The 19,369-nt window shown below is 41.1% G+C and overlaps 2 protein-coding genes across 6 annotated transcripts in view; one reads left to right on the forward strand and one right to left on the reverse strand.

The window, feature by feature from the left end:
- Window positions 1-19,369, reverse strand: part of FYCO1 (FYVE and coiled-coil domain autophagy adaptor 1) — a 248,169-nt gene that overhangs the window by 11,718 nt on the left and 217,082 nt on the right. The gene's annotated exons all lie outside the window — the stretch shown is intronic.
- CXCR6 (C-X-C motif chemokine receptor 6) lies at window positions 2,928-12,738 on the forward strand. Its single transcript, XM_033930422.1, has 2 exons — window positions 2,928-2,957; window positions 11,295-12,738. Exon 2 carries the CDS (start codon window positions 11,311-11,313, stop codon window positions 12,379-12,381), a length of 1,071 nt encoding a protein of 356 aa, XP_033786313.1. The 5' UTR covers window positions 2,928-2,957; window positions 11,295-11,310; the 3' UTR covers window positions 12,382-12,738.

Genomic DNA, 19,369 nt, shown 5'->3' on the forward strand with positions numbered 1-19,369 from the left:
CTCGATACCTTGTCTCTGATGCAAAACAATGTATTCGCCATGTGTAGCCCAATAGGTTCAGCAGCAGGTAAGAAGTACGTCGTCACTGCTATGACTACCTGTGTAGTATCCCCACCACTTGAATACCCCTCGCCAGCCACAACAACCATTAGTCAGTTACATCAACACAAAGCGGAGAGTACATCACATGATCAGCACAGTTGCTTGTGTGTCAATGACAGCATATCGCTGCAAGGTATATCCTAACCAGTTCATAAAAAGTCATCGCCACAGGATATTTAGAGGGGTGGGCGGAGGTGAAGGGAACACCTTCATGCCACAGGTACATTAGACAGACTGTGAGCCCAACGGGACAGATAGGGAAAATGCTTGAAGTATCTGTATGTAAACTGCTTTGAATGCGGTTGTAAAACTATAGAAAGGCGGTATATAAGTCCCAAACCCTTTCCCCTTTCATGTAAAATAGGAGAGTGCTAATACCCGCCCTTTCAGACACAGGACATAAAAAGGGAGAAACATATTTTAAACCAATTCTCAATTAAAGTAGGTTATAGTGACATGTGTACCTGGGACTTTTAAATGTGACTTTCACTACAGCACTCCCTAGAGTGCCTCTCTGCTCTGCTGGGTTCAGCTGCCCTGTGGCCATCTGTAGCTGTAAGAGGGGTATTGAAAAGTTCTCAGCCCAACCAAGAAGAGAATGACGTGGATATGGTTCAATCAATGATATAAAACAATGTCAAAGCATAGAATTTTGTTTCTGCAAATGGGCACTTAACGAAATAAGATAACACTCTTTACAGCTACAGTGGCACAGTAACGCTCAGAATTTAGGAAGTTGGTTGGTTGGACTGAGAATTTTCAGCGCCATCTCCATAATACAAGCTAGAATATACTGGGTTTTTTTACATCTTTGGGTGGTGGGAGGGGACTCAGTGACCAAAGGGGAGTAAGGGGGGGGGAAGGGTCATGTCTTAATCTTTCTAGTGGTCATCTGGTCAGTTTGGGCACCTTTTTGACCCTTATTCATTTTTTAAACAGGTCTAGCTCCAAATGTCTAATAAAAAGCCCTGAACATTTTGTTAAAGGTTTAATTACCGGTATCCCTGCAGAATGTCCAAGTCCTAAGCCTGCCCTAGGCCCGCCCAAAACACCCCCCTCCCCCCTTTATGATTTAGATGCACTGAAGACAAAACAACTAGAAAGACATCTGGAAGATCAGTTATGAAAATGCCCGCTTGGACGTTTAGACAAGTAAGACGTCCAAGTACCAGTTTATGCTTTCTTTTGGATGTCTATCTTTTTTGAAAATGAGCCCCATAATAATAATAATAGCAGCTAAAGGAAAGAGAGTTGATGTACCATTTTAGGTACACAAGAATTTATTTTCTCCTAATTAAATCAGAAATAGCTCCCCTCCCAACCCATCTCTTATGTCCTCTTAAAACTGTTTTTACCACAGCCCATCATGTCTGTCACAAGCTAGTTTAAATTTCTTTACAGTGCCAACCACCACTGTAATTCAAACATGTTTCGAGAGAGGTGTGGGGAGAGGGTGTCATCAGTAAACATGGTGAACTTTTCCTGTGTGATGCTTTTGCTGAAATATATCTTCCCTGGTGTAAGACTATGGAATCAATATTCAGTGTGGTTTAAGCAGGTTGTGTTTTTAATGAGAACTGGGGCCTCAAACACAACTTTAATGCATGATATAGTGAGCCCTCAAAATCCACCCAGAACCTACTGTACCTACATAAAGATGACACCTGTAGGCATAAGGACTATTGTTGTGGTGTACAGATGGGTACAGTAAGTTTTGGGTAGGTTATAGTGACATGTGTACCTGGGACTTTTAAATGTGACATTCACTGCAGTACCCCCTAGAGTGCCCCTCTGCTTTGCTTAGATGTCTGTGTGGCCAGTTTGCTGCTGTCTGCTTGGATGTCCCAATAGCTTGTGTTTTTTTATTTGGCCAAAAAGATAGACGTACTAAGGGTCAAAACATCAAGATAGGTCATTTACAAAAAAAAAAAAAGATAAAATGTCTTGCTGTTTTGAAAATGGACATTTTCTCTACTGGATTTCTGGATGTCTCTGCCTCCTTAGACATCCTATCGAAATACCCCACTGTGTTCCAAAATTGTCTTGTTTGGCACTGCATTTTATATTTCAAATTAACCCCCTCTTTGATGAAACCGTGTTAGGGTAAAAGCTCCGATGCTCATAGAATTCCTATGAGCATTGGAGCTTTTACCACCACAGCCCGTGACATAAAATTCTAACGTGGCTTAATAAAGGAGGGGGGGAGGTTAAAATATTGAATTGTATTTCATAATATTTGATTAAAACAATTATACTAGTGGATTATATTTTAATGAAGGAGTATCCTAGCAGTTAGAGTACTGACCCGACAACCATGGAAGCCTGGTTCAACTCCCACTGCCGCTCCTTGTGGTGCAAAAATCACAGTGTAGGCCCTCCAGGGACTGAGAAATACCTACTGCACCTGTAAGTAACTCACCTTGAGCTATTACTGGAAAAAAACGGCGTGAGCTAAATGCCAAATAATTAACAAAGCAGCTAGTATCTCAGCAAACTTTCTTACTATTATTCCGCAAACAACTGAAAACCTGGCTTTTCAGCAAATTGTAGCTCTATCCTTCCCCCCTTTCTCTCCCCCCTTCTACACATAAGTTCATGTAATCCTTTTTCTTCTTCTCTACCCACTATTTTAAGTTCTTGTAAACCGTGTCGAGCTCCATTCTCATGGAGATGATGCGGTATATAAACTTAAGGTTTAGATTAGATTAGATTACTAGAAATTAAAAGTATTCTAAGCACTGATGATGCTAGTATCTTCACCAAGCCGGAAACAAATCATTTACATATAAAGGCTCATATACATGTCTGTCTGGCTTGGGCATGAGTACTCCAGGAGACCACAGAGCAGCTTCTCGGTGAGTTCCTCAGTCTTTCCTTCCTCAGATTACTGAACAAGAATGTCATATCTCTGAGAACAGGAAATCTATTTTAGCTCACTCTGTTTTTGTTCGTGTGCCACACTACTTACATTTTATTATTAAGTGAATAGCTTGAATCTAAACAGTGCAATGTTGTGAATATTCCTTTTTTGACTGAAATTTCTTTGTGAGGTTTTATATTTGAAATTTTAGAAGAGGGAATGATGCAGTAGGGTTACTTGTTGCAGCTTGTTTTGTGTGAAGATTATGTGGAATAGTCTGCATTGTTTTTATTATGTCATTTCAATTTTTATTGATTGTATGTATTTTCATCTTGTTGTGAACCGCTTTGAACCTTTTTTTGGTACAAAAAAATAAATTATTATTATTGTTTTATTGTAATCTGCCTAGGTTGTAGGCGGAAAAGAAATATTTAAATTTAATAAATAAATAAAAATAGAGAAAGGGAGACTTTTGATTATGTTGGTACAGTCTGTTGGTTCTAAGTAGAAATCGAGAATCTAATGACTAGTTTAAAGAAAAAAAAATCCTCTGAACTGTAAGCCAACATTTTACAATGCCAAGCAAACGTTTTCTTGATTAAACTGAAAGGGTTATATACCATGTGCAATATTTATCTTTGAAAAAAGACTCAAAACTTTAGATGCCCGTTGGGAGGATTTCTGGATTACAGGAGATGCAGGACTTAGTTTTGATATGACAAACTACAAAGGTCAGCTTACGTTTACATCACTGACTCAACAGAGGTTGAGATGAGTAAGCCTTGTTGCTGAAAGTAGTATCTCTTGTTCTGCAACTTCAGAAAGCAATATAAAAAAATGTAGAAGCTGGCAAAAGTGCTCTAATTAAGTACACACTTTTAAGATACTAACATTTCATTGCTGCTGCTATTTCCTGAAGCAACACCACACTGAGCCCCAGAAAAACTTAAAAGACTTCGATTGCTGTGACATAAGTTGGATCTAATCAACTGCCTTTCCAAATCCTCACTCAAGGTAAAATACAGTTGGCAGATCTGTGCCCCACAGGACTTACAAATAGAGAATGACACGGGGACAAATTCCCCGCGGAAACTCATTTTCCCATCCCATCCTGTCCCCACTTGTTCTTTTTCTGTCCCTGCCCCATTCCGGCAAGCTCTGTCTTCATCTGCACAAGCCTCAAACACTTTAAATCATAAGTGTTCAAGGCTTGTGGAGTTAAGGCAGAGCTTACAGGAATGGGGCAGGGACAGTGACAAAACTCATGAGGACGGGACGGGGAAATTGAATTCCTTCGGGGACAGGGACAAATTTGTCCCTGTGTCATTCTCTATTTACAAATCAAAGCTGACAGCTGAGGCAATAGGCCGAGGTTAATTGCAAATATTCTGCTAACTGGGCTGGCTTGTGGATCTCCCAGGACAGGTGTGGGAACCTCTGTAACAGAGGAAGATATGACTTACTTAATGTTACAAAGAACATGAACAGGAGAAGCAGGTTTTGAACCCTAGATTCTCCAGGGCTCAGCCCAAAATTCTAATCACTTTATCTTCACACTTTTTTTAAAATTATTATTTATTTATAAATTTCAACATAATATCAAGCATTGAACTTGTACAGAAAAGAAGTTAAGCCAAATACAATCTACAACAAACCCAAAAATATATATAAAAGGACATAAAAGTTACAATGGCTTAACTTTACTCAAGTCCTCAAATTAGATGCAAAACTTACACATTTAGCAAGAAAATAAAAGTAAACTTAAAGAATCACTATCTTAAGCTGAGAGCAAAATGTATAACTTTCTAATGAGCTTAAGATTTTCCTTTATCCAACCGGGATATAGACAAGAAAGTAGTTAATTGAAAAGATTCATAGAAAACATACTTATTCATTTGGTGATGGACAATACACTTGCATGGATGACACAAGTAAAAAGTAGCCCCTAAAGCTAACACTCCTGACTTAAGTAATAGAAATTCACGCCTACGCTTCTGCGTCTCACATGATAAATTGGAAAACATCTGTATTTTATGTCCAAGAAATTCTTTCTGTTTATTCTTAAAGAATAGACTCAAAATCCATGGAGAGCTACTGAAATTATTAGTGTTGCTGGGGTCGCAATTTCTTTATCTGACATCTCGAGTAATGCTGAGACGTCCATTGCCTCTTGAGCACTAGACCTCTGATGCTGACTTTGACCACCAGCTGGTAGATAAGCCTCCACACTTTTTAAACTTAGGTGAGAGGGAGGACAAACAACATTGTACTTAGGTACTTCAATTCCCAACAAAAGGGCAAAAAGATCTTGGAATCTGATACTTAAAGCCTGGGATCTCTGTATGCCATATTACATATAGGGAGGCTATTCACATTGACTCCAGTATATGCAGTCTATGATAGGTAGGCAGTGAATGAGGAGGTCTTGATGACAAAGACGCGGGGCAAAAGTGAATAGGAATATGAACTAATATCTATTATATCAAGAATGAGGTGGCCGGGGGATTCAGAATCAGATTCTAACCTGTATGCTCAATCTAGTAAGAATACAGAACTGGAAATTATTTACTCAAAGATTACATTCAAGGATAGCAAGATAATTCAGAAAGTATAAAACTTCACAACCTACCCTGATTAGAAAAATACAAAGAGATATGCACAACCCTCAAATCACCTGAAGAAAAAAAAAAAAAAAAAAAATATATATATATATATATATCCCTGGTCTAAGTTTGTATAGAAGAAAGGGTAAATATATTTTGCTGTATGTTTTTCCCATGTGAGTGACTGGAGGGAGTCTACATATCCTCATCTTCAAATGTAGCATATATTGTTCAATGCAAAAAAATGTGAAAAAGGATGGTATATTGAATAGACAGGTCAAATGCTTAAGATCAGACTGAATCTACACAGAAACCACATCAGAAACTATAGTGCTAACTAGGTTGATACTTCTGTAGGATAGCATTTTGCCAAACTAGATCACTGCACTAATGACTTAACGGTGAGAATACTAAGAGGAAATTTCAAAACCATCCAGGAATGTAAAACCTTTGAACTTAAAATGATGAAATATTTTGGCACCTACAAGACAGGATTTATCAAAGTTCTGGGTTTCCGTGCGACCCAGCTTCTCCCTCCCTCCCTTCTGTGCCTCCCTCTGGCGGGTAGTTTTCTGGCTGGCTCCCTTGCTGCAGTTCTCCGCAGGCAGTGACGGCTCCTCGTGCATGATCTGTGGCTGTGTCAGAAGCGTTCTCTCTGACGTCACGACGTCAGAGAGAAGGCTTCTGAATCAGCTGTGAATCACACGTGAGGAGCCGACAACGCCCGCAGACGACTGCAGCAAGGGAGTCAGCCAGAAAATAAATACCCACCGGGAGGCACAGAAGGAAGGGAATACTTCCAGCACAACCACTGATTGCGTGAGGAGCCAGCCACCACCGCCCACAGCTTTCACCAGAAAAACAATTGCAGCATGGTAGCCGGCCAGAAGGGAGGAAGAAGGTCGTGTTGGGACTCGAGAGGGAGGGAACACAAACTTTGGACAAATGAGGAAGGAAGGAGGGCACATGAGCCATAGGATTGAAGAATGGAGGGAGTGAGGGGGAGGGAATTGGGTGTCTGAGAGAGGAAAAGAGATGGTGCATATGGAGAGATGAAGAAAGAGGAGAACTTTGGGCAGAGAGAGGAGGGAGAGAGAGAATTATTGGATATGGTGGTGGGAGAGGAGTGAGATAGAAATGCATGGGCGCGGAGAGGAGGGGGAGAACATGCTGGGCAAAGGAAACCTCCTGGACTGTTTGTTTGTTTTTTTAAGTACAGAGGGGGAGGGTATTAAAAGAAGTGCTAGATTGGGCATGGGGGGAGAGCTTATGGGGCCAGAAACAGAGGACAGAGAGAGAAATGGGCAATGGTCTGAAGGGAGAGAAGTTGAATCTGGGGTGGTGTGGAGGAAGAGGGAAAGAGATACTTGAAGGGAGAACTGTTGGGAAGATAAAGGGAGAAATGGGAGACCTGGGGGAGGCAGGCAGGCAGGGGGAGAGATGGGGTGGGGAGCAGTTGGGAAGAGAAAGGGAGAGAAGTTAGACCTGGGGATGGAAAGGAGGTAGGGAGAAATTTTAGGCCTGTGGATGGAAGGCAGAGAGATGCAGCATCTCTCCTTTTTTTCCCTCCATTTCATTGTTCAGTATGAAGGGGGGAGGGAAGAAGAAAAACAGAAAAGAGAGGGAGCAAAATGTTATACCATGGGGATAGAGGAGGAGAGATAGAGGAGGAGAGATGGACCCATGGGAGGGCAGGAAGGAAGAGAGCTGGGATATGAAAGGGGATGGAAAGAAAGGTACAGGGAGTTATAGCCTAACCAGTGGAGAGAGAGAGGGGGATTCTGAAAGTGGTAAGCCATGTGAATGAGGTCAAAAAGGAGATGACAAGATGAGTGAGAGAGCAGTGAGTACAGTGGTAGAAATGTGGTAATGGGGAGGAGATAGCAGGAAATAGGAGGCTGGGAAAGGAGTGAGATGGGAAATGGGAGAGCTAGGGACTGAGAGAAGATGGAGAATTGAGAGGTAGCTGAACATTTAAAAAGAAGAAGGGTGAGAAAGAAGGCACGATTTGAGTGAACAGAGGCAAAAAAGAAAAGAAAAAGTTAAGAAAGCTGAAAGGGAAAAATCAATATGTTGGAGACAAGCATAAGGAGGAAATGGAACAAGAGAGGAGAAAAAAAATGAACAGCAGACACTGGAAATAGAATTAGTTGAAGATAGACAAAAAGCAGAAAGAGAAACTGGGATCAAGATGATGGAAAAACAAAATATCCAGACAACAAGGTAGAAAAAATTGTTTTATTTTGAATTTATTAACTGGAATATGTTAGCTTTGGGATATGTGTATCACAATTATTTTTGTATTCAGTGGCATAGTCATATACAGCTGATTTAGGAGAGGGATTGGAACCCAAAATTAGTGGATGGGCACCAAAGTTTCTCCTTGCCTGAGTGCAATTTACAAATACTTGAGCTATTGGGGATTCCCAAGCCTTGCCAACTGAAGACATCTTCCTCCAATCTGGCAACTCAAAACCTCCAAGCTTTGCAGCCAATGGCAATATCCTCAAGCTGCCACTGCTTTCATGCATGCATGAAAGCCAAAGGGGGGGGGGCAGGGAGGAGGGAAGGTAGCAGCTCTGCAATATTGCTGCCAGCAGCAGAACTTGGGAAGTTGGAGGGGGAGGAGGTGGCTGTCAGTTGGAGAGGCTTGGGGATCCCTATTAGTTACAGCAGGGGAGATGTTCATTTTGAGGGAGCCTAAGCTTAAAGTGGGAGGCCCAAAAAAACAGTAATATTTACCCTGACTGAACGATGTTCCACGTGCACTGCTGATAGCTGATGCAGCAACCCTGCTCTGATGAGGCTCACCATAGCTGTAATAGAAGTGAATGGGAAAACCAGGAGCGCGCATCCCTGCTCATTAGAGTGGGGATGCGGAAGCCTGTGGCTGCTCCCACTGTCAGCGGGGCACATGGAGGATCACTCAGTCAGGGTAAGCATTACTGTTTTTTGGGGTTCTTCTCCACAATATCCCTTTAATGAAGGTTTATTATTAGATACGTACATCTTCTATTTTTAGTGATTGCAAATTTGGGACCTTCTCAGCCTTTTTTTTTCTCATCAGCTAGTGTTAGTGTTTGTGCGGCCCCAGAAAAAATTTTTTCCGGACAATGCAGCCCAGGGAAGCCAAAAGGTTAGACACCCCTGATTTAGAGTATATTGCAGAGAAAGGATAAGCAAGACCCTATCAGGCATGCATTTATACCATCCTTTGGATCAACTCATGAGAACAGTCTTTAAGTTTATTGAATTTACTAACCACCTTTTTCATGAAGAGATTCATCCAAAGTGGTTTATAATACATTGAATAGTAGTTAGGTACTCTTGGCCATTTTTCCTTATTAAGCCCAGCAGGTTCAAAATCTAACTGTGGTACCTGGGGCAGAGACACAAGGACCAAGTTGGGATTGAACTTGCAACCTCAGGACGCTGTGGCAGCAGCTCTAATCACTAGGCCGCTCTCCCCCCCCCCTAAATGGCAGAATCTGAGTGGATTAAGATGATGGAAAGCTGGTGAAATGGAAATATACTAGCTCCCGAATTCTATAATCTTAGCACCTAAATATAAACATTATTTATGTATACAAGTGTTCTAATCTTGTACTGTTCTAACTCCCATTAGTATAACATCTCCAATCTAGTTGTGAATATACCTCTGCAACCTTTAATCCATTTCTCCAGTATATTGTGAATGTACCCTTAATCCTATGTCTCCAAGGGATTGCGAATGTTCTGGGCTCCTGGGGAGGACGGGCTATAAAACTAACTAAAATAAATAAATTTGCATAGTAAGATAACATCAGCTACATTATTAGCATTATGCCCATGAAGTAACACTCATGTGGGTAAATGATGATTAGGTGCTACACATCATTCTATAAACGTACCCCCAAATCTATACTGTATATTGCACCTATAAAATTTGTGCTGATCAGGATGGTGCTTAGCGCGATTCTGGCTCCCATATTCTGTTACGCAATTTGCTCTCAGAGCCCTGCATTTTAATGCCCTTTGATATCCAAAGAATAAATAGGACTCGTACATAGCTGAGCATAATGTCCGAATGTATGCAGAGTTTAATTCGTGATAAGGCGTATGGGGACAGACTTAAAGATCTCAATCTGTATACTTTGGAGGAAAGGCGGGAGAGGGGAGATATGATAGAGATGTTTAAATACCTACATAATGTAAATGCGCATGAGTCAAGTCTCTTTCATTTGAAAGGAAACTGCAATGAGAGGGCATAGGATGAAGTTAAGAGGCGATAGGCTCCGGAGTAATCTGAGGAAATACTTTTTTACAGAAAGGGTGGTAGATGCGTGGAACAGTGTCTGAATTCAAAAGGGTCTGGGATAGGCACGGCGGATTTCTCGGAGAGAGAGAGAGATAATGGTTACTGTGGATGGGAAGACTAGATGGGCCATTTGGCTTTTATCTGTCAACATATTTCTATGTATTAAAAAAAAATAGGGGATAGGATTTGATATACCGTATATGCTCGAATATAAACCGGGATTTTTAGGCCCAAAAATGGGGGTCCCGGTTTATATTCAGGCTAGCGTCCAGCGCTCAGCACCCACCTGCCCCCTCCCAGACTTATTGCAGGCTTGCACCCTGTCCCCTCCTCCCTGCCCTGTCCATTGTACCTCCTCTGCCGCTGGAATCCCTGGTGGTCCAGAGGTGTAGCGGGCAGGAACAAGCTTTCCATGCTCATGCCCCACTACTAACCCGGTTGGTTAATACTGCAAGTTCCAGCTTCAGACACTGACCGGTACTGAGCAGGAGCGCGCCTTGGCGCTGCTGCTCAGCGCTGAGCAGCTTCCTGAATGGCTCCTGCAAGTTCTCGTGAGAATTTGCAGGAGCCATTCAGGAAGCAGCTTAGCACCAAGCAGCAACGCCAAAGTGCACACCTGCTCTGCTCAGCGCCTGAAGCCAGAACTCGCGGCAGCAACTGACCAAGTTAGCAGCGGGGCATGAGTGTGGAAAGCTCGCTCCTGCCCACTATACCTCTGGAGCACCAGGGATTCCAGTGGCAGAGGAGGTATGATGGACGGGGAAGGATGGTGAGCCTGTGAGGGAGGGAGGGAAGGGGGCTGTGTGCAGTGCCTGAAAGGGAGGGGGCTGGGTGCAGAGCTTGACAGAGGAGGGAGGGAAGTGGGCTGGGTGCAGAGCCTGATAGGGGAGGGAGCACTGGGTGCAGATCCTGGTAGGGCAGGGCACGTGAATATTAAGCCGCCTGACTTATATGCGAGTCAACCATTTTTCCTCCTTTTTTGGGGGGAAAAATGGAAGTCTTGACTTATATTCAGATCGGCATATATTCGAGTATATATGGTACTGCCCTTTTGCGGTTACAATCAAAGCAATTTCCACATTATATACATGATATTTTGTACCTGGGGCAATAGAGAGTTAACTGACTTGCCTAGAGTCACAAGGAGCTGCAGTGGGAACTGACCTTGGTTCGAAGGACAGTGTACTAACCATTAGGCTACAGGGAACCATAACAAGTAAAACTAGGAAAAATTATTATTGAGTTTAATAATCAAACATTGTGATTTCTAAAATGTTAGTATCATGATGTCCTAGTTCTCTTTGCATTATTCCAAAACCTCAAAAGTTCACAACCAGGAGATCAGAAGCGAAGCTTGCTATTTGTTGAGTGAATTTGATTTGAGACTATCAGGCCTATTTAACACCAATTTTTCTCTTTCAAACATTTGCAGGTATAAAACAACAAACATGGAACCACAATATTATGAAGAGAGTGATTTTGAGCATTATGACAGCCATTATGGTCCTTATGCAAACAGCACCACAGAATCCAACAAGCAAAACAGCATCTCAGAATCCAACATGCATAACACCTTTCTGCCATGCATGTATTCCTTCACTTTCGTCTTTGGACTGGTAGGGAACTCTCTGGTCCTTGCTATATATATTTTCTATGAGAAGCTGAAGAAACTGACTGATGTCTTTCTGGTGAATCTGGCCACAGCCGATATCCTCTTCCTGTGTACTCTTCCATTCCTAGCCTATGATGCTGCAAACCAATGGATCTTTGGCCTTTTCATGTGCAAAATCCTGCGGGGCCTGTATGCTGTGAACCTCTACACGTCCATGTTGACTCTCACTTGCATTACTGTTGACAGATATATTGCCATTGCACAAGCCACCAGAATGCACAGATTTCAAGGGAAACAACTGGCTTTGGGCCTCGGAATCTGCACTGCAGTGTGGGTGGTTTCTGTCATAATTGCCACACCACAATTTATTTTCAACAAGCAATTTACAATCGACAACAAGGTGAAGTGCTATCCGCAATACAATCCGCCTCATCTTCAGTTGATGGTAAATGGACTTCAAATGACATTTGGCTTCATCTTACCTCTCCTAGCTATGATCGTTTGTTATGTAATCATTATCAACACCATAATTCATGCCAAGGGACTTCGGAAATACAAATCATTGAAGATAATATTCATGGTGGTAGCAGTGTTCATTGCTACTCAGCTCCCTTACAACACTGTGACCCTTATTAGTACCATAGACCCAGCTGCCAATATGCATCTAGACTTCATCCGTGCATTAACTATAACTGAAACTATTGCTTATTTGCATGGCTGCCTCAACCCTGTTCTGTATTTCTTTATTGGTGTGAAGTTCAGGAAAAACTTGGTGAAAATCCTGAAGGATTTCGGATGCGCTGGCCCTCGTGGAATTACCAGTGCACTGAAAACAAGTGATGCCGACAGTTCTAAAACATTCTCTGCATCAACTAACGTAGAAGCCACCAGCATGCATCCAATATAACATGATCTAAAGAGAGCCATCAGCTCCAGTGTGGCCTCAATAAACAATATATAAAGCTGTCTGATATTTTAAATATAGTTTCTGTGCAGTGCTGTTTTTCAAGACTGGGTAGAGAAGAAGGAAAAGTTGACTTGAAATCCATATAGGTCCCATCATAGGACTGCTGCAATACCTGTCGATTGGTGATTACGCACTCAATATCATTCACTAGTAAACAAGTTTAGTGCTTTCCTGGGACTTTCCTGTGTGATAAGTCCATTACTGGCACAGCTGTAAAATACCACAAGAAGAGTCCAACAGGACAAGATCCCACAAACACCGAACAACAGAGAAAGGAGTGGGAACGGACAATGAGCAATCCACAAGAGCCAGCGGCATGAGTCAAAGCCTTGTTTATTTTGATCCAGGACATACAGTAACATGGACCCGACACAGTACTGTGTTTCGACGAACCTTGTACTCTGTTGGATTGGATTTATGCATCAAGAAAGAAGCCATTTTGCTTTGTGAATTCCAATTTACAGTGACTTCTGATGCAGGCGCTTATGTTCGCCGAAACACAGTACTGTGTCGGGTCCATGTTACTGTACGTCCTGGAGTAAAATAAACAAGGCTTTGACTCATGCTGCTGGCTCTTGTGGATTGCTCATTGTCCGTTCCCACTGTTTTCACAGCTGTAAAATAGTCATTTTTTTCAATTGTTGAATTTCTGGTCCTGCACGAATATTAGCGTTAGTACATGGCCACTGAAAAAAATTAACACAGGAACCCTTACTGACTCCTATTTAGGAGGCGCTAAGGGCGCCCATGATAAATCAGCATTATTCAGTTAGCACACACTAACGTCAGTGTGCTAGCTGAATAGCACTTCCATGCCTATTTCTCACTCATGCCACGCCCCATTCAAAATATAAATAGAAAAATATAAATACCGTGCAGTTAGCGCACTGAAAAGGGACAATTCCATACAAAGCTCTACAGCATCCTGTGGTAAGCATTTTTCAGAGCACTGAGCCTATTAGGGCTTCATGCACCTTAGTAAAGGGCCCCTTGTTTGTTATTTGGCATAAAAAAATCTTGTCAGCAAAATCAATTAAATGCATATTAACCTATTTTGCCTCACCCTTAGTCATTTAATTTCAGGCACCTCTCCGGTTTTACCTTGTTTAATTTATTATTGTATCTATCAATTTCTTTATTTTATACTTGGATCATTTAAACTGATTACTCTGGTACATTGTTAGAACTTAGCACCTAATATGTCTTATTTCCTTTTCCTGAACTAATGTCTTTTCATCTTCTATTCTATTTCTGATGCATTCATTCATTTCATGACTATTATCCCACCATGGATGCACTTAACATTTGTTAATGACATTGTTATAATGTGCTCCTTGTTGGAGCACGCATATTGTTGGCTTTGTATTCATTTTTTATAAAATCAATAAAACTCTTTGAACTAAAAAAAAAAAAAAATTCTAATGCAGGGGTGGACAACCATGGTCCTCGAGAGCCACAACCCAGTTGGACTTTCAAGATTTCCACAATGAATATGTATAAGATCGATTTGCCCAGAATAGAGGCAGTACATGCATATCAATCTCATGTAAATTCATTGTGGAAATCTTGAAAACCTGACTGGGCTGTTGTCTTTGAGGATTATGGCTGCCCATCTCTGTTCCAGCGTGCTTAGAAATTTTTATTAGACTGAATGTGTGAAACTAGCCAAAAAATATCCTGAAAATAAGAAAAAAAAAAAATTCCAAATTACATTAATGAACTGAAAAGTTTTTGCCTGCGCAGAGCCCTTATTCTCAGTCAGAAATCTTTGGAAATTTTACTTCTTCTGCTAGAGCTGAGTCACTTTCATATATAAGGAATGTTCATTTTGGATGCTGGATGGGTGGGAAGAGACAGAAGAGGAGAATGCATAGAAAGGGCATAACAAGTAGAGCATGTGTGAATTTTTAAATTTCTATCCGGTGGGGTGTCCAAACCAAGAATAGGAAATTCCTTCCGTCAGCATTTACCACAACAATGTAAACAAACCTTCAATATGAGATTTTTCCAGCAAAAGATAGTATCCTTCAGTGTAAAGTTCTAAATACATTCTTCTCTATTGGTCATTCCAAAAAGTAGATAATTTTTATTGTGCAATAGGTTTTACTGTAATAATGAATAAAGGACTTTACAGAGAAGGAACTCTAAAGAATGGCACAGGGAAAAACTCTGTCCTTATCCCTGCCCCGTCACCATCCCCGCCTCATCCCTGTGGGCTCTGACCTTGTCCCTACCCTTTCCCTGAAGACTCTGTCCTCATCTGCACAATCCTCACATACTTATAATTTTATAGTTAATTTTTTTTAATTAAAGTATAAAAAAGGACAATGTTCTGTACAACTCTTATATGTAAATCATAAATAGAGCCTTTCATTTTGATCTGGTTTTGATACAACTTTCCCAAAGATTCAGTTGCCTGTGTTTTTATATCATCTGGGAAGATAATTGGATTCTCTATGAGACAAGGGTATAGAAGAAAACCAACACAGTGTAGCGGATGAACCGAAAAGTAAGTGTCCGTTAAATGGTGGAAATGCTCCTTGATGCCAGCAACAATGGATGAATCTATTGTAGTAACAGTAAGATGCTTAAGCAACTGGGCACATGATGGAAGGATGTTGCAGGTGGTAGGACCATGTTGGGTCCTGCTCCATTAGCAGACTAGGTCCTTTTGATTTGAATGTGGATTTCCATTTTCTATGTGGATTATTTTGTTTGTTTGGAAATTGGTTTTTCAGTATATATTTGGAACTCTGACTCTTTCATTAAAGTCCATATCAGGATCATCGTGTTTCCACAGTGTTTTTTTGGTTTGTTGTGGTAGGAGTCTGATCAGCAGACAAGACAAAAATGATATCATTTAGCAGTAGTTCATTAAAAAAAAAAATTGCAGAAGCTGATTTTGGGTTTAATCATTGAATTTAGTTGCCAGTTGTCTAAGATGTGCTAAGTGTTTGATCTTTTATTATTAATTTCAAAATAATCACACAAGTATCTACTTGTTCATAGCAATACAGAATAAGTAATCAAAAGAGCAAAACAAAAAAAGTTATACAAGAAATACAATATACTTCTTCCTTAGACCACAATATTTAGAGAGGGTGTGAATATAATGATAAGGAGATGATTATAGAAAGAAAATAGAAATTAGATGAAGAAAAAGCTCTAATGTGAATACATCCCCAGTCTTTATAATAGCAATCCAAAACAAGCTAAGAGACTTAGGTGGGCAACTTCTTTAGATCAATAAAGGCTCTTATTTGCTCTGGCTGATAATATACATAAGTTGTACTCAAATATTTAATATGACATTTACATGGGTAAACCAGCAAAAATGTAGCCCCTGAGGACAGAACTTCTTGTCTCAAAGCCAGAAAAGGTTTTTCTAGATTCTTGAGTTTGTCTCATCACATCTAGATAAATCCACATTTTTTTCCCCCCATAAAATAAAGCCTGGGAATTCTGAAAATACAACTTCAACACTAAGGGTTCCTTTTACTAAGCCATGGTAGAGATTTCTACCGCAGCCTGGAGCACTAAATGCTCCGCTGCTCCAATGTTCAAAAGAAATTTTATGAGCATTGGAGCTTTTAGCGCTCCGGGCCACAGTAGAAACCTCGACTTTTCAGCATTCAGGTTATAGTTCAATCTCTTGTATTAAGTACCCAGGATTATTGTAATGTTATTTACTTGGGATCCTATATATATAAAAAAAAAAACATCAAGAGATTAAGAATTATTCAAAACACAGTGATTCGCCTAATTTTTGGTCTGAAAAAATCTGAACCTATCACCCCATATGCCCTCCAATGTTACCACCCCAGAAGACTTCTTGTCAGCAACTATGGCTGTCTGCTTCTTAAGCTTTTCAAACAGTCCCACGAATTCAGCTGCAGCCTCACCTCTCCCCCCCCCCAGACTAGGGCCTCAGAACTAATGACTTCTGCTCAAAGAGCGGCAGAGGCCATGTCTTTGTTTCCACTACCTCTACCGGGAGCCTATTCCTTGAATCTACCACCCTTTCAATTAAAAGAGATTCACGTCATGCGTATTTATGCCACATAGATATTTAAATGTCTCTATCATATCTCACATCTTCCACCTTTCCTCCAAAGTACACATATTGAGGTCTTTAAGTCTGTCCCCGTACGTCTTATGACAAAGAACACCAACCATTTTAGTAGCCTTCCTCTGGACCAACTCCATCTTTTTTATATCTTTTTGAAGGTGTGGTCTCTAAAATTGTATACAATATTCACAATGAAGTCTCACCAGTGTCTTATATAGAGGTATCAATACCTCTTTTTTCCTACTGGCCATCCCTTTCCCTATGCACCCAAGCATCATTTTAGCTTTCACCATTGCCTTTTCAACTTGTTTGGCCACCTTAAGATCCTTACATACTATCAGTTCATCTCAAAATATCTTTCTGTGCTGGGCTAATACTCAATTAGAATTTACTTTAATAAACAGTTAAAATTAAAGGTATTACATATTATTTTTTTCTTAAAGATGTTTTACTCTTCATTTATTTTATCGGTGAGAAATTTTGGACCAATGTATTGCATACTGTTTATCGATATAGGGTCGCAATGAAGGCAAATTCATTCTAAACCTATTGTCAATATCAAGAAATTATTTTTCATTCGAGAGGTTGTCATATAAAACAATTTAAATTCTAATTCAGACATCACTTGAGTAACAGCAACATAAAATTCCTCCATTATCAGAAACTGTAAAGTAGCACAAAACCATGCAAATATGCTACTCAGAAACTATGTAGCAAACAGAACCTATAGATAGCAGACTTACATCACTTTAGGCTCAATTTAGGCTCTTAGGTAGGAAGCTAAAATTCAGAGCCTCCAGGGCACCGGACCCAAGAGACAGGATGAGCACCAGAGTCTCAATGTGTGGATGAGGTGATGGTGCAGGGAAGAGGGTTTTCGATTTGTTAGGAACTGGGCAACATTCTGAGGAAGGGGGAGTCTATTCTGTAAAGTTGGGCTCCACCTTAACCAAGGTGGAACCAGGCTGCTGGCATCAACATTTAAAAAGGACACAGAGCAGATTTTAAACTAGAAACTAAGGTCAAAAAAGCATGATTCGGAACAAGGTATCTTTAAAAGATATCACCATAATAGGGAAAACAGGGCATTCGGATAAAGAGGTTACAGTAGAGGCCACAGTAGACCAGATTTCCTTAAACACAAAGCAGACTGATTTTAAAGATTGCAAATTATTAATGCCAACTGCTGGGCAAATTATAAATAGGAATGGCAAATATAGTTTGAAATGTCTGTATGCAAATGCCAGAACCCTAAGTAAAAGATGGAAGAATTAGAATATATTGCACTAAATGAAAACATAGATATAATAGGCATCTCTGAAACCTGGTGAAAGGAAGATAACCAATGGGACACTGTCATACTGATGTAAAAATTATATCACAGTGATAGGGTGGATTGATTTGGTGGAGGCATATATGTTATATGTTAAGGAGGGCCTTGAGTCAAATAGGCTAAATTTTATACAGGAAACAAAACACACCTTGGAATCCCTATGGATAGAAATTCCATGCGTAAAGGGGAAAAGCATTCTCTTCCCAACTATCCTCTGTGACAAATCTAGCTCTCTTACTAGCTTCGACACAGGATTAGGGAAGAAGAGCAGGAAACCCCGTTGCAGGAGAGCAGATCAGGTTGGCCCTGCTGATGTTATAAGCGCTGACTTCACTGTGACTAACCCAGGAGCTAAGAAACTACAGCTCCCAGAAGGCCAGTCTCAGCACAGGAAGCTGTCACTGAGACAGGCACAGCTGCAAAGAGATTTCTCTCCCTTCCCCCTCTTCAGAGCAGGGAGGGGCGAATTAGAGGGGGTTAAAACAGAGCAGCTGAGAGAGAGTCAGGAGAGGAGGAGCCGAGGAGGCTTCCGGGGGGGGGGGGGGGAAGCAGCCTGGAGGCAAACGGGAGAGATTCATCCACAGCCCGAGGAGGCTGGAGACTGGCAAATGGTGGACACAGAAGAGCTTACTGCTGACCCAGGGAGTGAGGAAGGAACCCCAGGGGAACCCATGGAAATCCAGGAGAGTCTGGTAGGACCGGAGGAGGTGTCCATGGACACTGATAAGCAGTAAGGGGATGTGTATTGCCTGTGTCCACAGTAGTGAAGCTACCCGTTATGCCAGTGATAGTTTAAAGGGGAGTTGTAGTTCTCTCCCTGCTGATAATGAACTGTTAATTGCTGCTTGAAAGCTTTAGTTGTAAAGCTAGCAAATGTTTTGGCATTTTTTTTGTTCTCTCTGCTAGCAGCCAAGCTGAGCCGAGAGCGTTCTTCCTCACAGCTGTGCATAATTAATTACTTGAAAGGCACAGCAGGGAGCTGTGCTGAGAGCCTGCACGGACCTTGTGAATTCTGTGCTAAAGAAGAGAATACGGTTTACAGAGCTGAAGCAGCTTAGGGAAAGTTACTAAATCCAAACTACTCTGGTGAACAGGACTTAACAAAGTCCAGAGGCTGTGGAACTGTAGGTTAAGATGAGACACACCCAAAAACCTGGACACTGGATTTCTTTGAAAGTTTTGCTCTGTTTGAACAGCTTGTGTTTTGCCTCATAGTTTTGAGTGCTTGTTTTGAGGTCTGCTAAGCAGAAGCATTTTTTCTTTTGTTCAATGCAACCAGTGAACATAATAAAACCTTTGTTTGATTATTCTACTCTACTGGATTTTGAGGTGTGTGAGTTTCTTTTCCCTTGCCTGTTTTTTCTTTTGGTAATATCAGGGAATCTGATATTATACCTTAGGCAGACGCCTAAGAAGGCCTGAAGGGTACCCTGGTTAAAGAGTACACGTATGGACAGGAACAGTCACAGTGTTCCAGCTCGCTGCCGTGAACAGGAGCTGGGCAGGTGTGACACCTCTCATCAAGC

The sequence above is a fragment of the Geotrypetes seraphini genome, chromosome 2, assembly GCF_902459505.1.
Source record: "Geotrypetes seraphini chromosome 2, aGeoSer1.1, whole genome shotgun sequence".
In the NCBI taxonomy this organism is placed as follows: Eukaryota; Metazoa; Chordata; class Amphibia; order Gymnophiona; family Dermophiidae; genus Geotrypetes; species Geotrypetes seraphini.

Bases quoted from the DNA above. Each gene is read 5' to 3' on its own strand.
- CXCR6 (XM_033930422.1), top strand. From the start codon at position 11,311: ATGGAACCACAATATTATGAAGAGAGTGATTTTGAGCATTATGACAGC.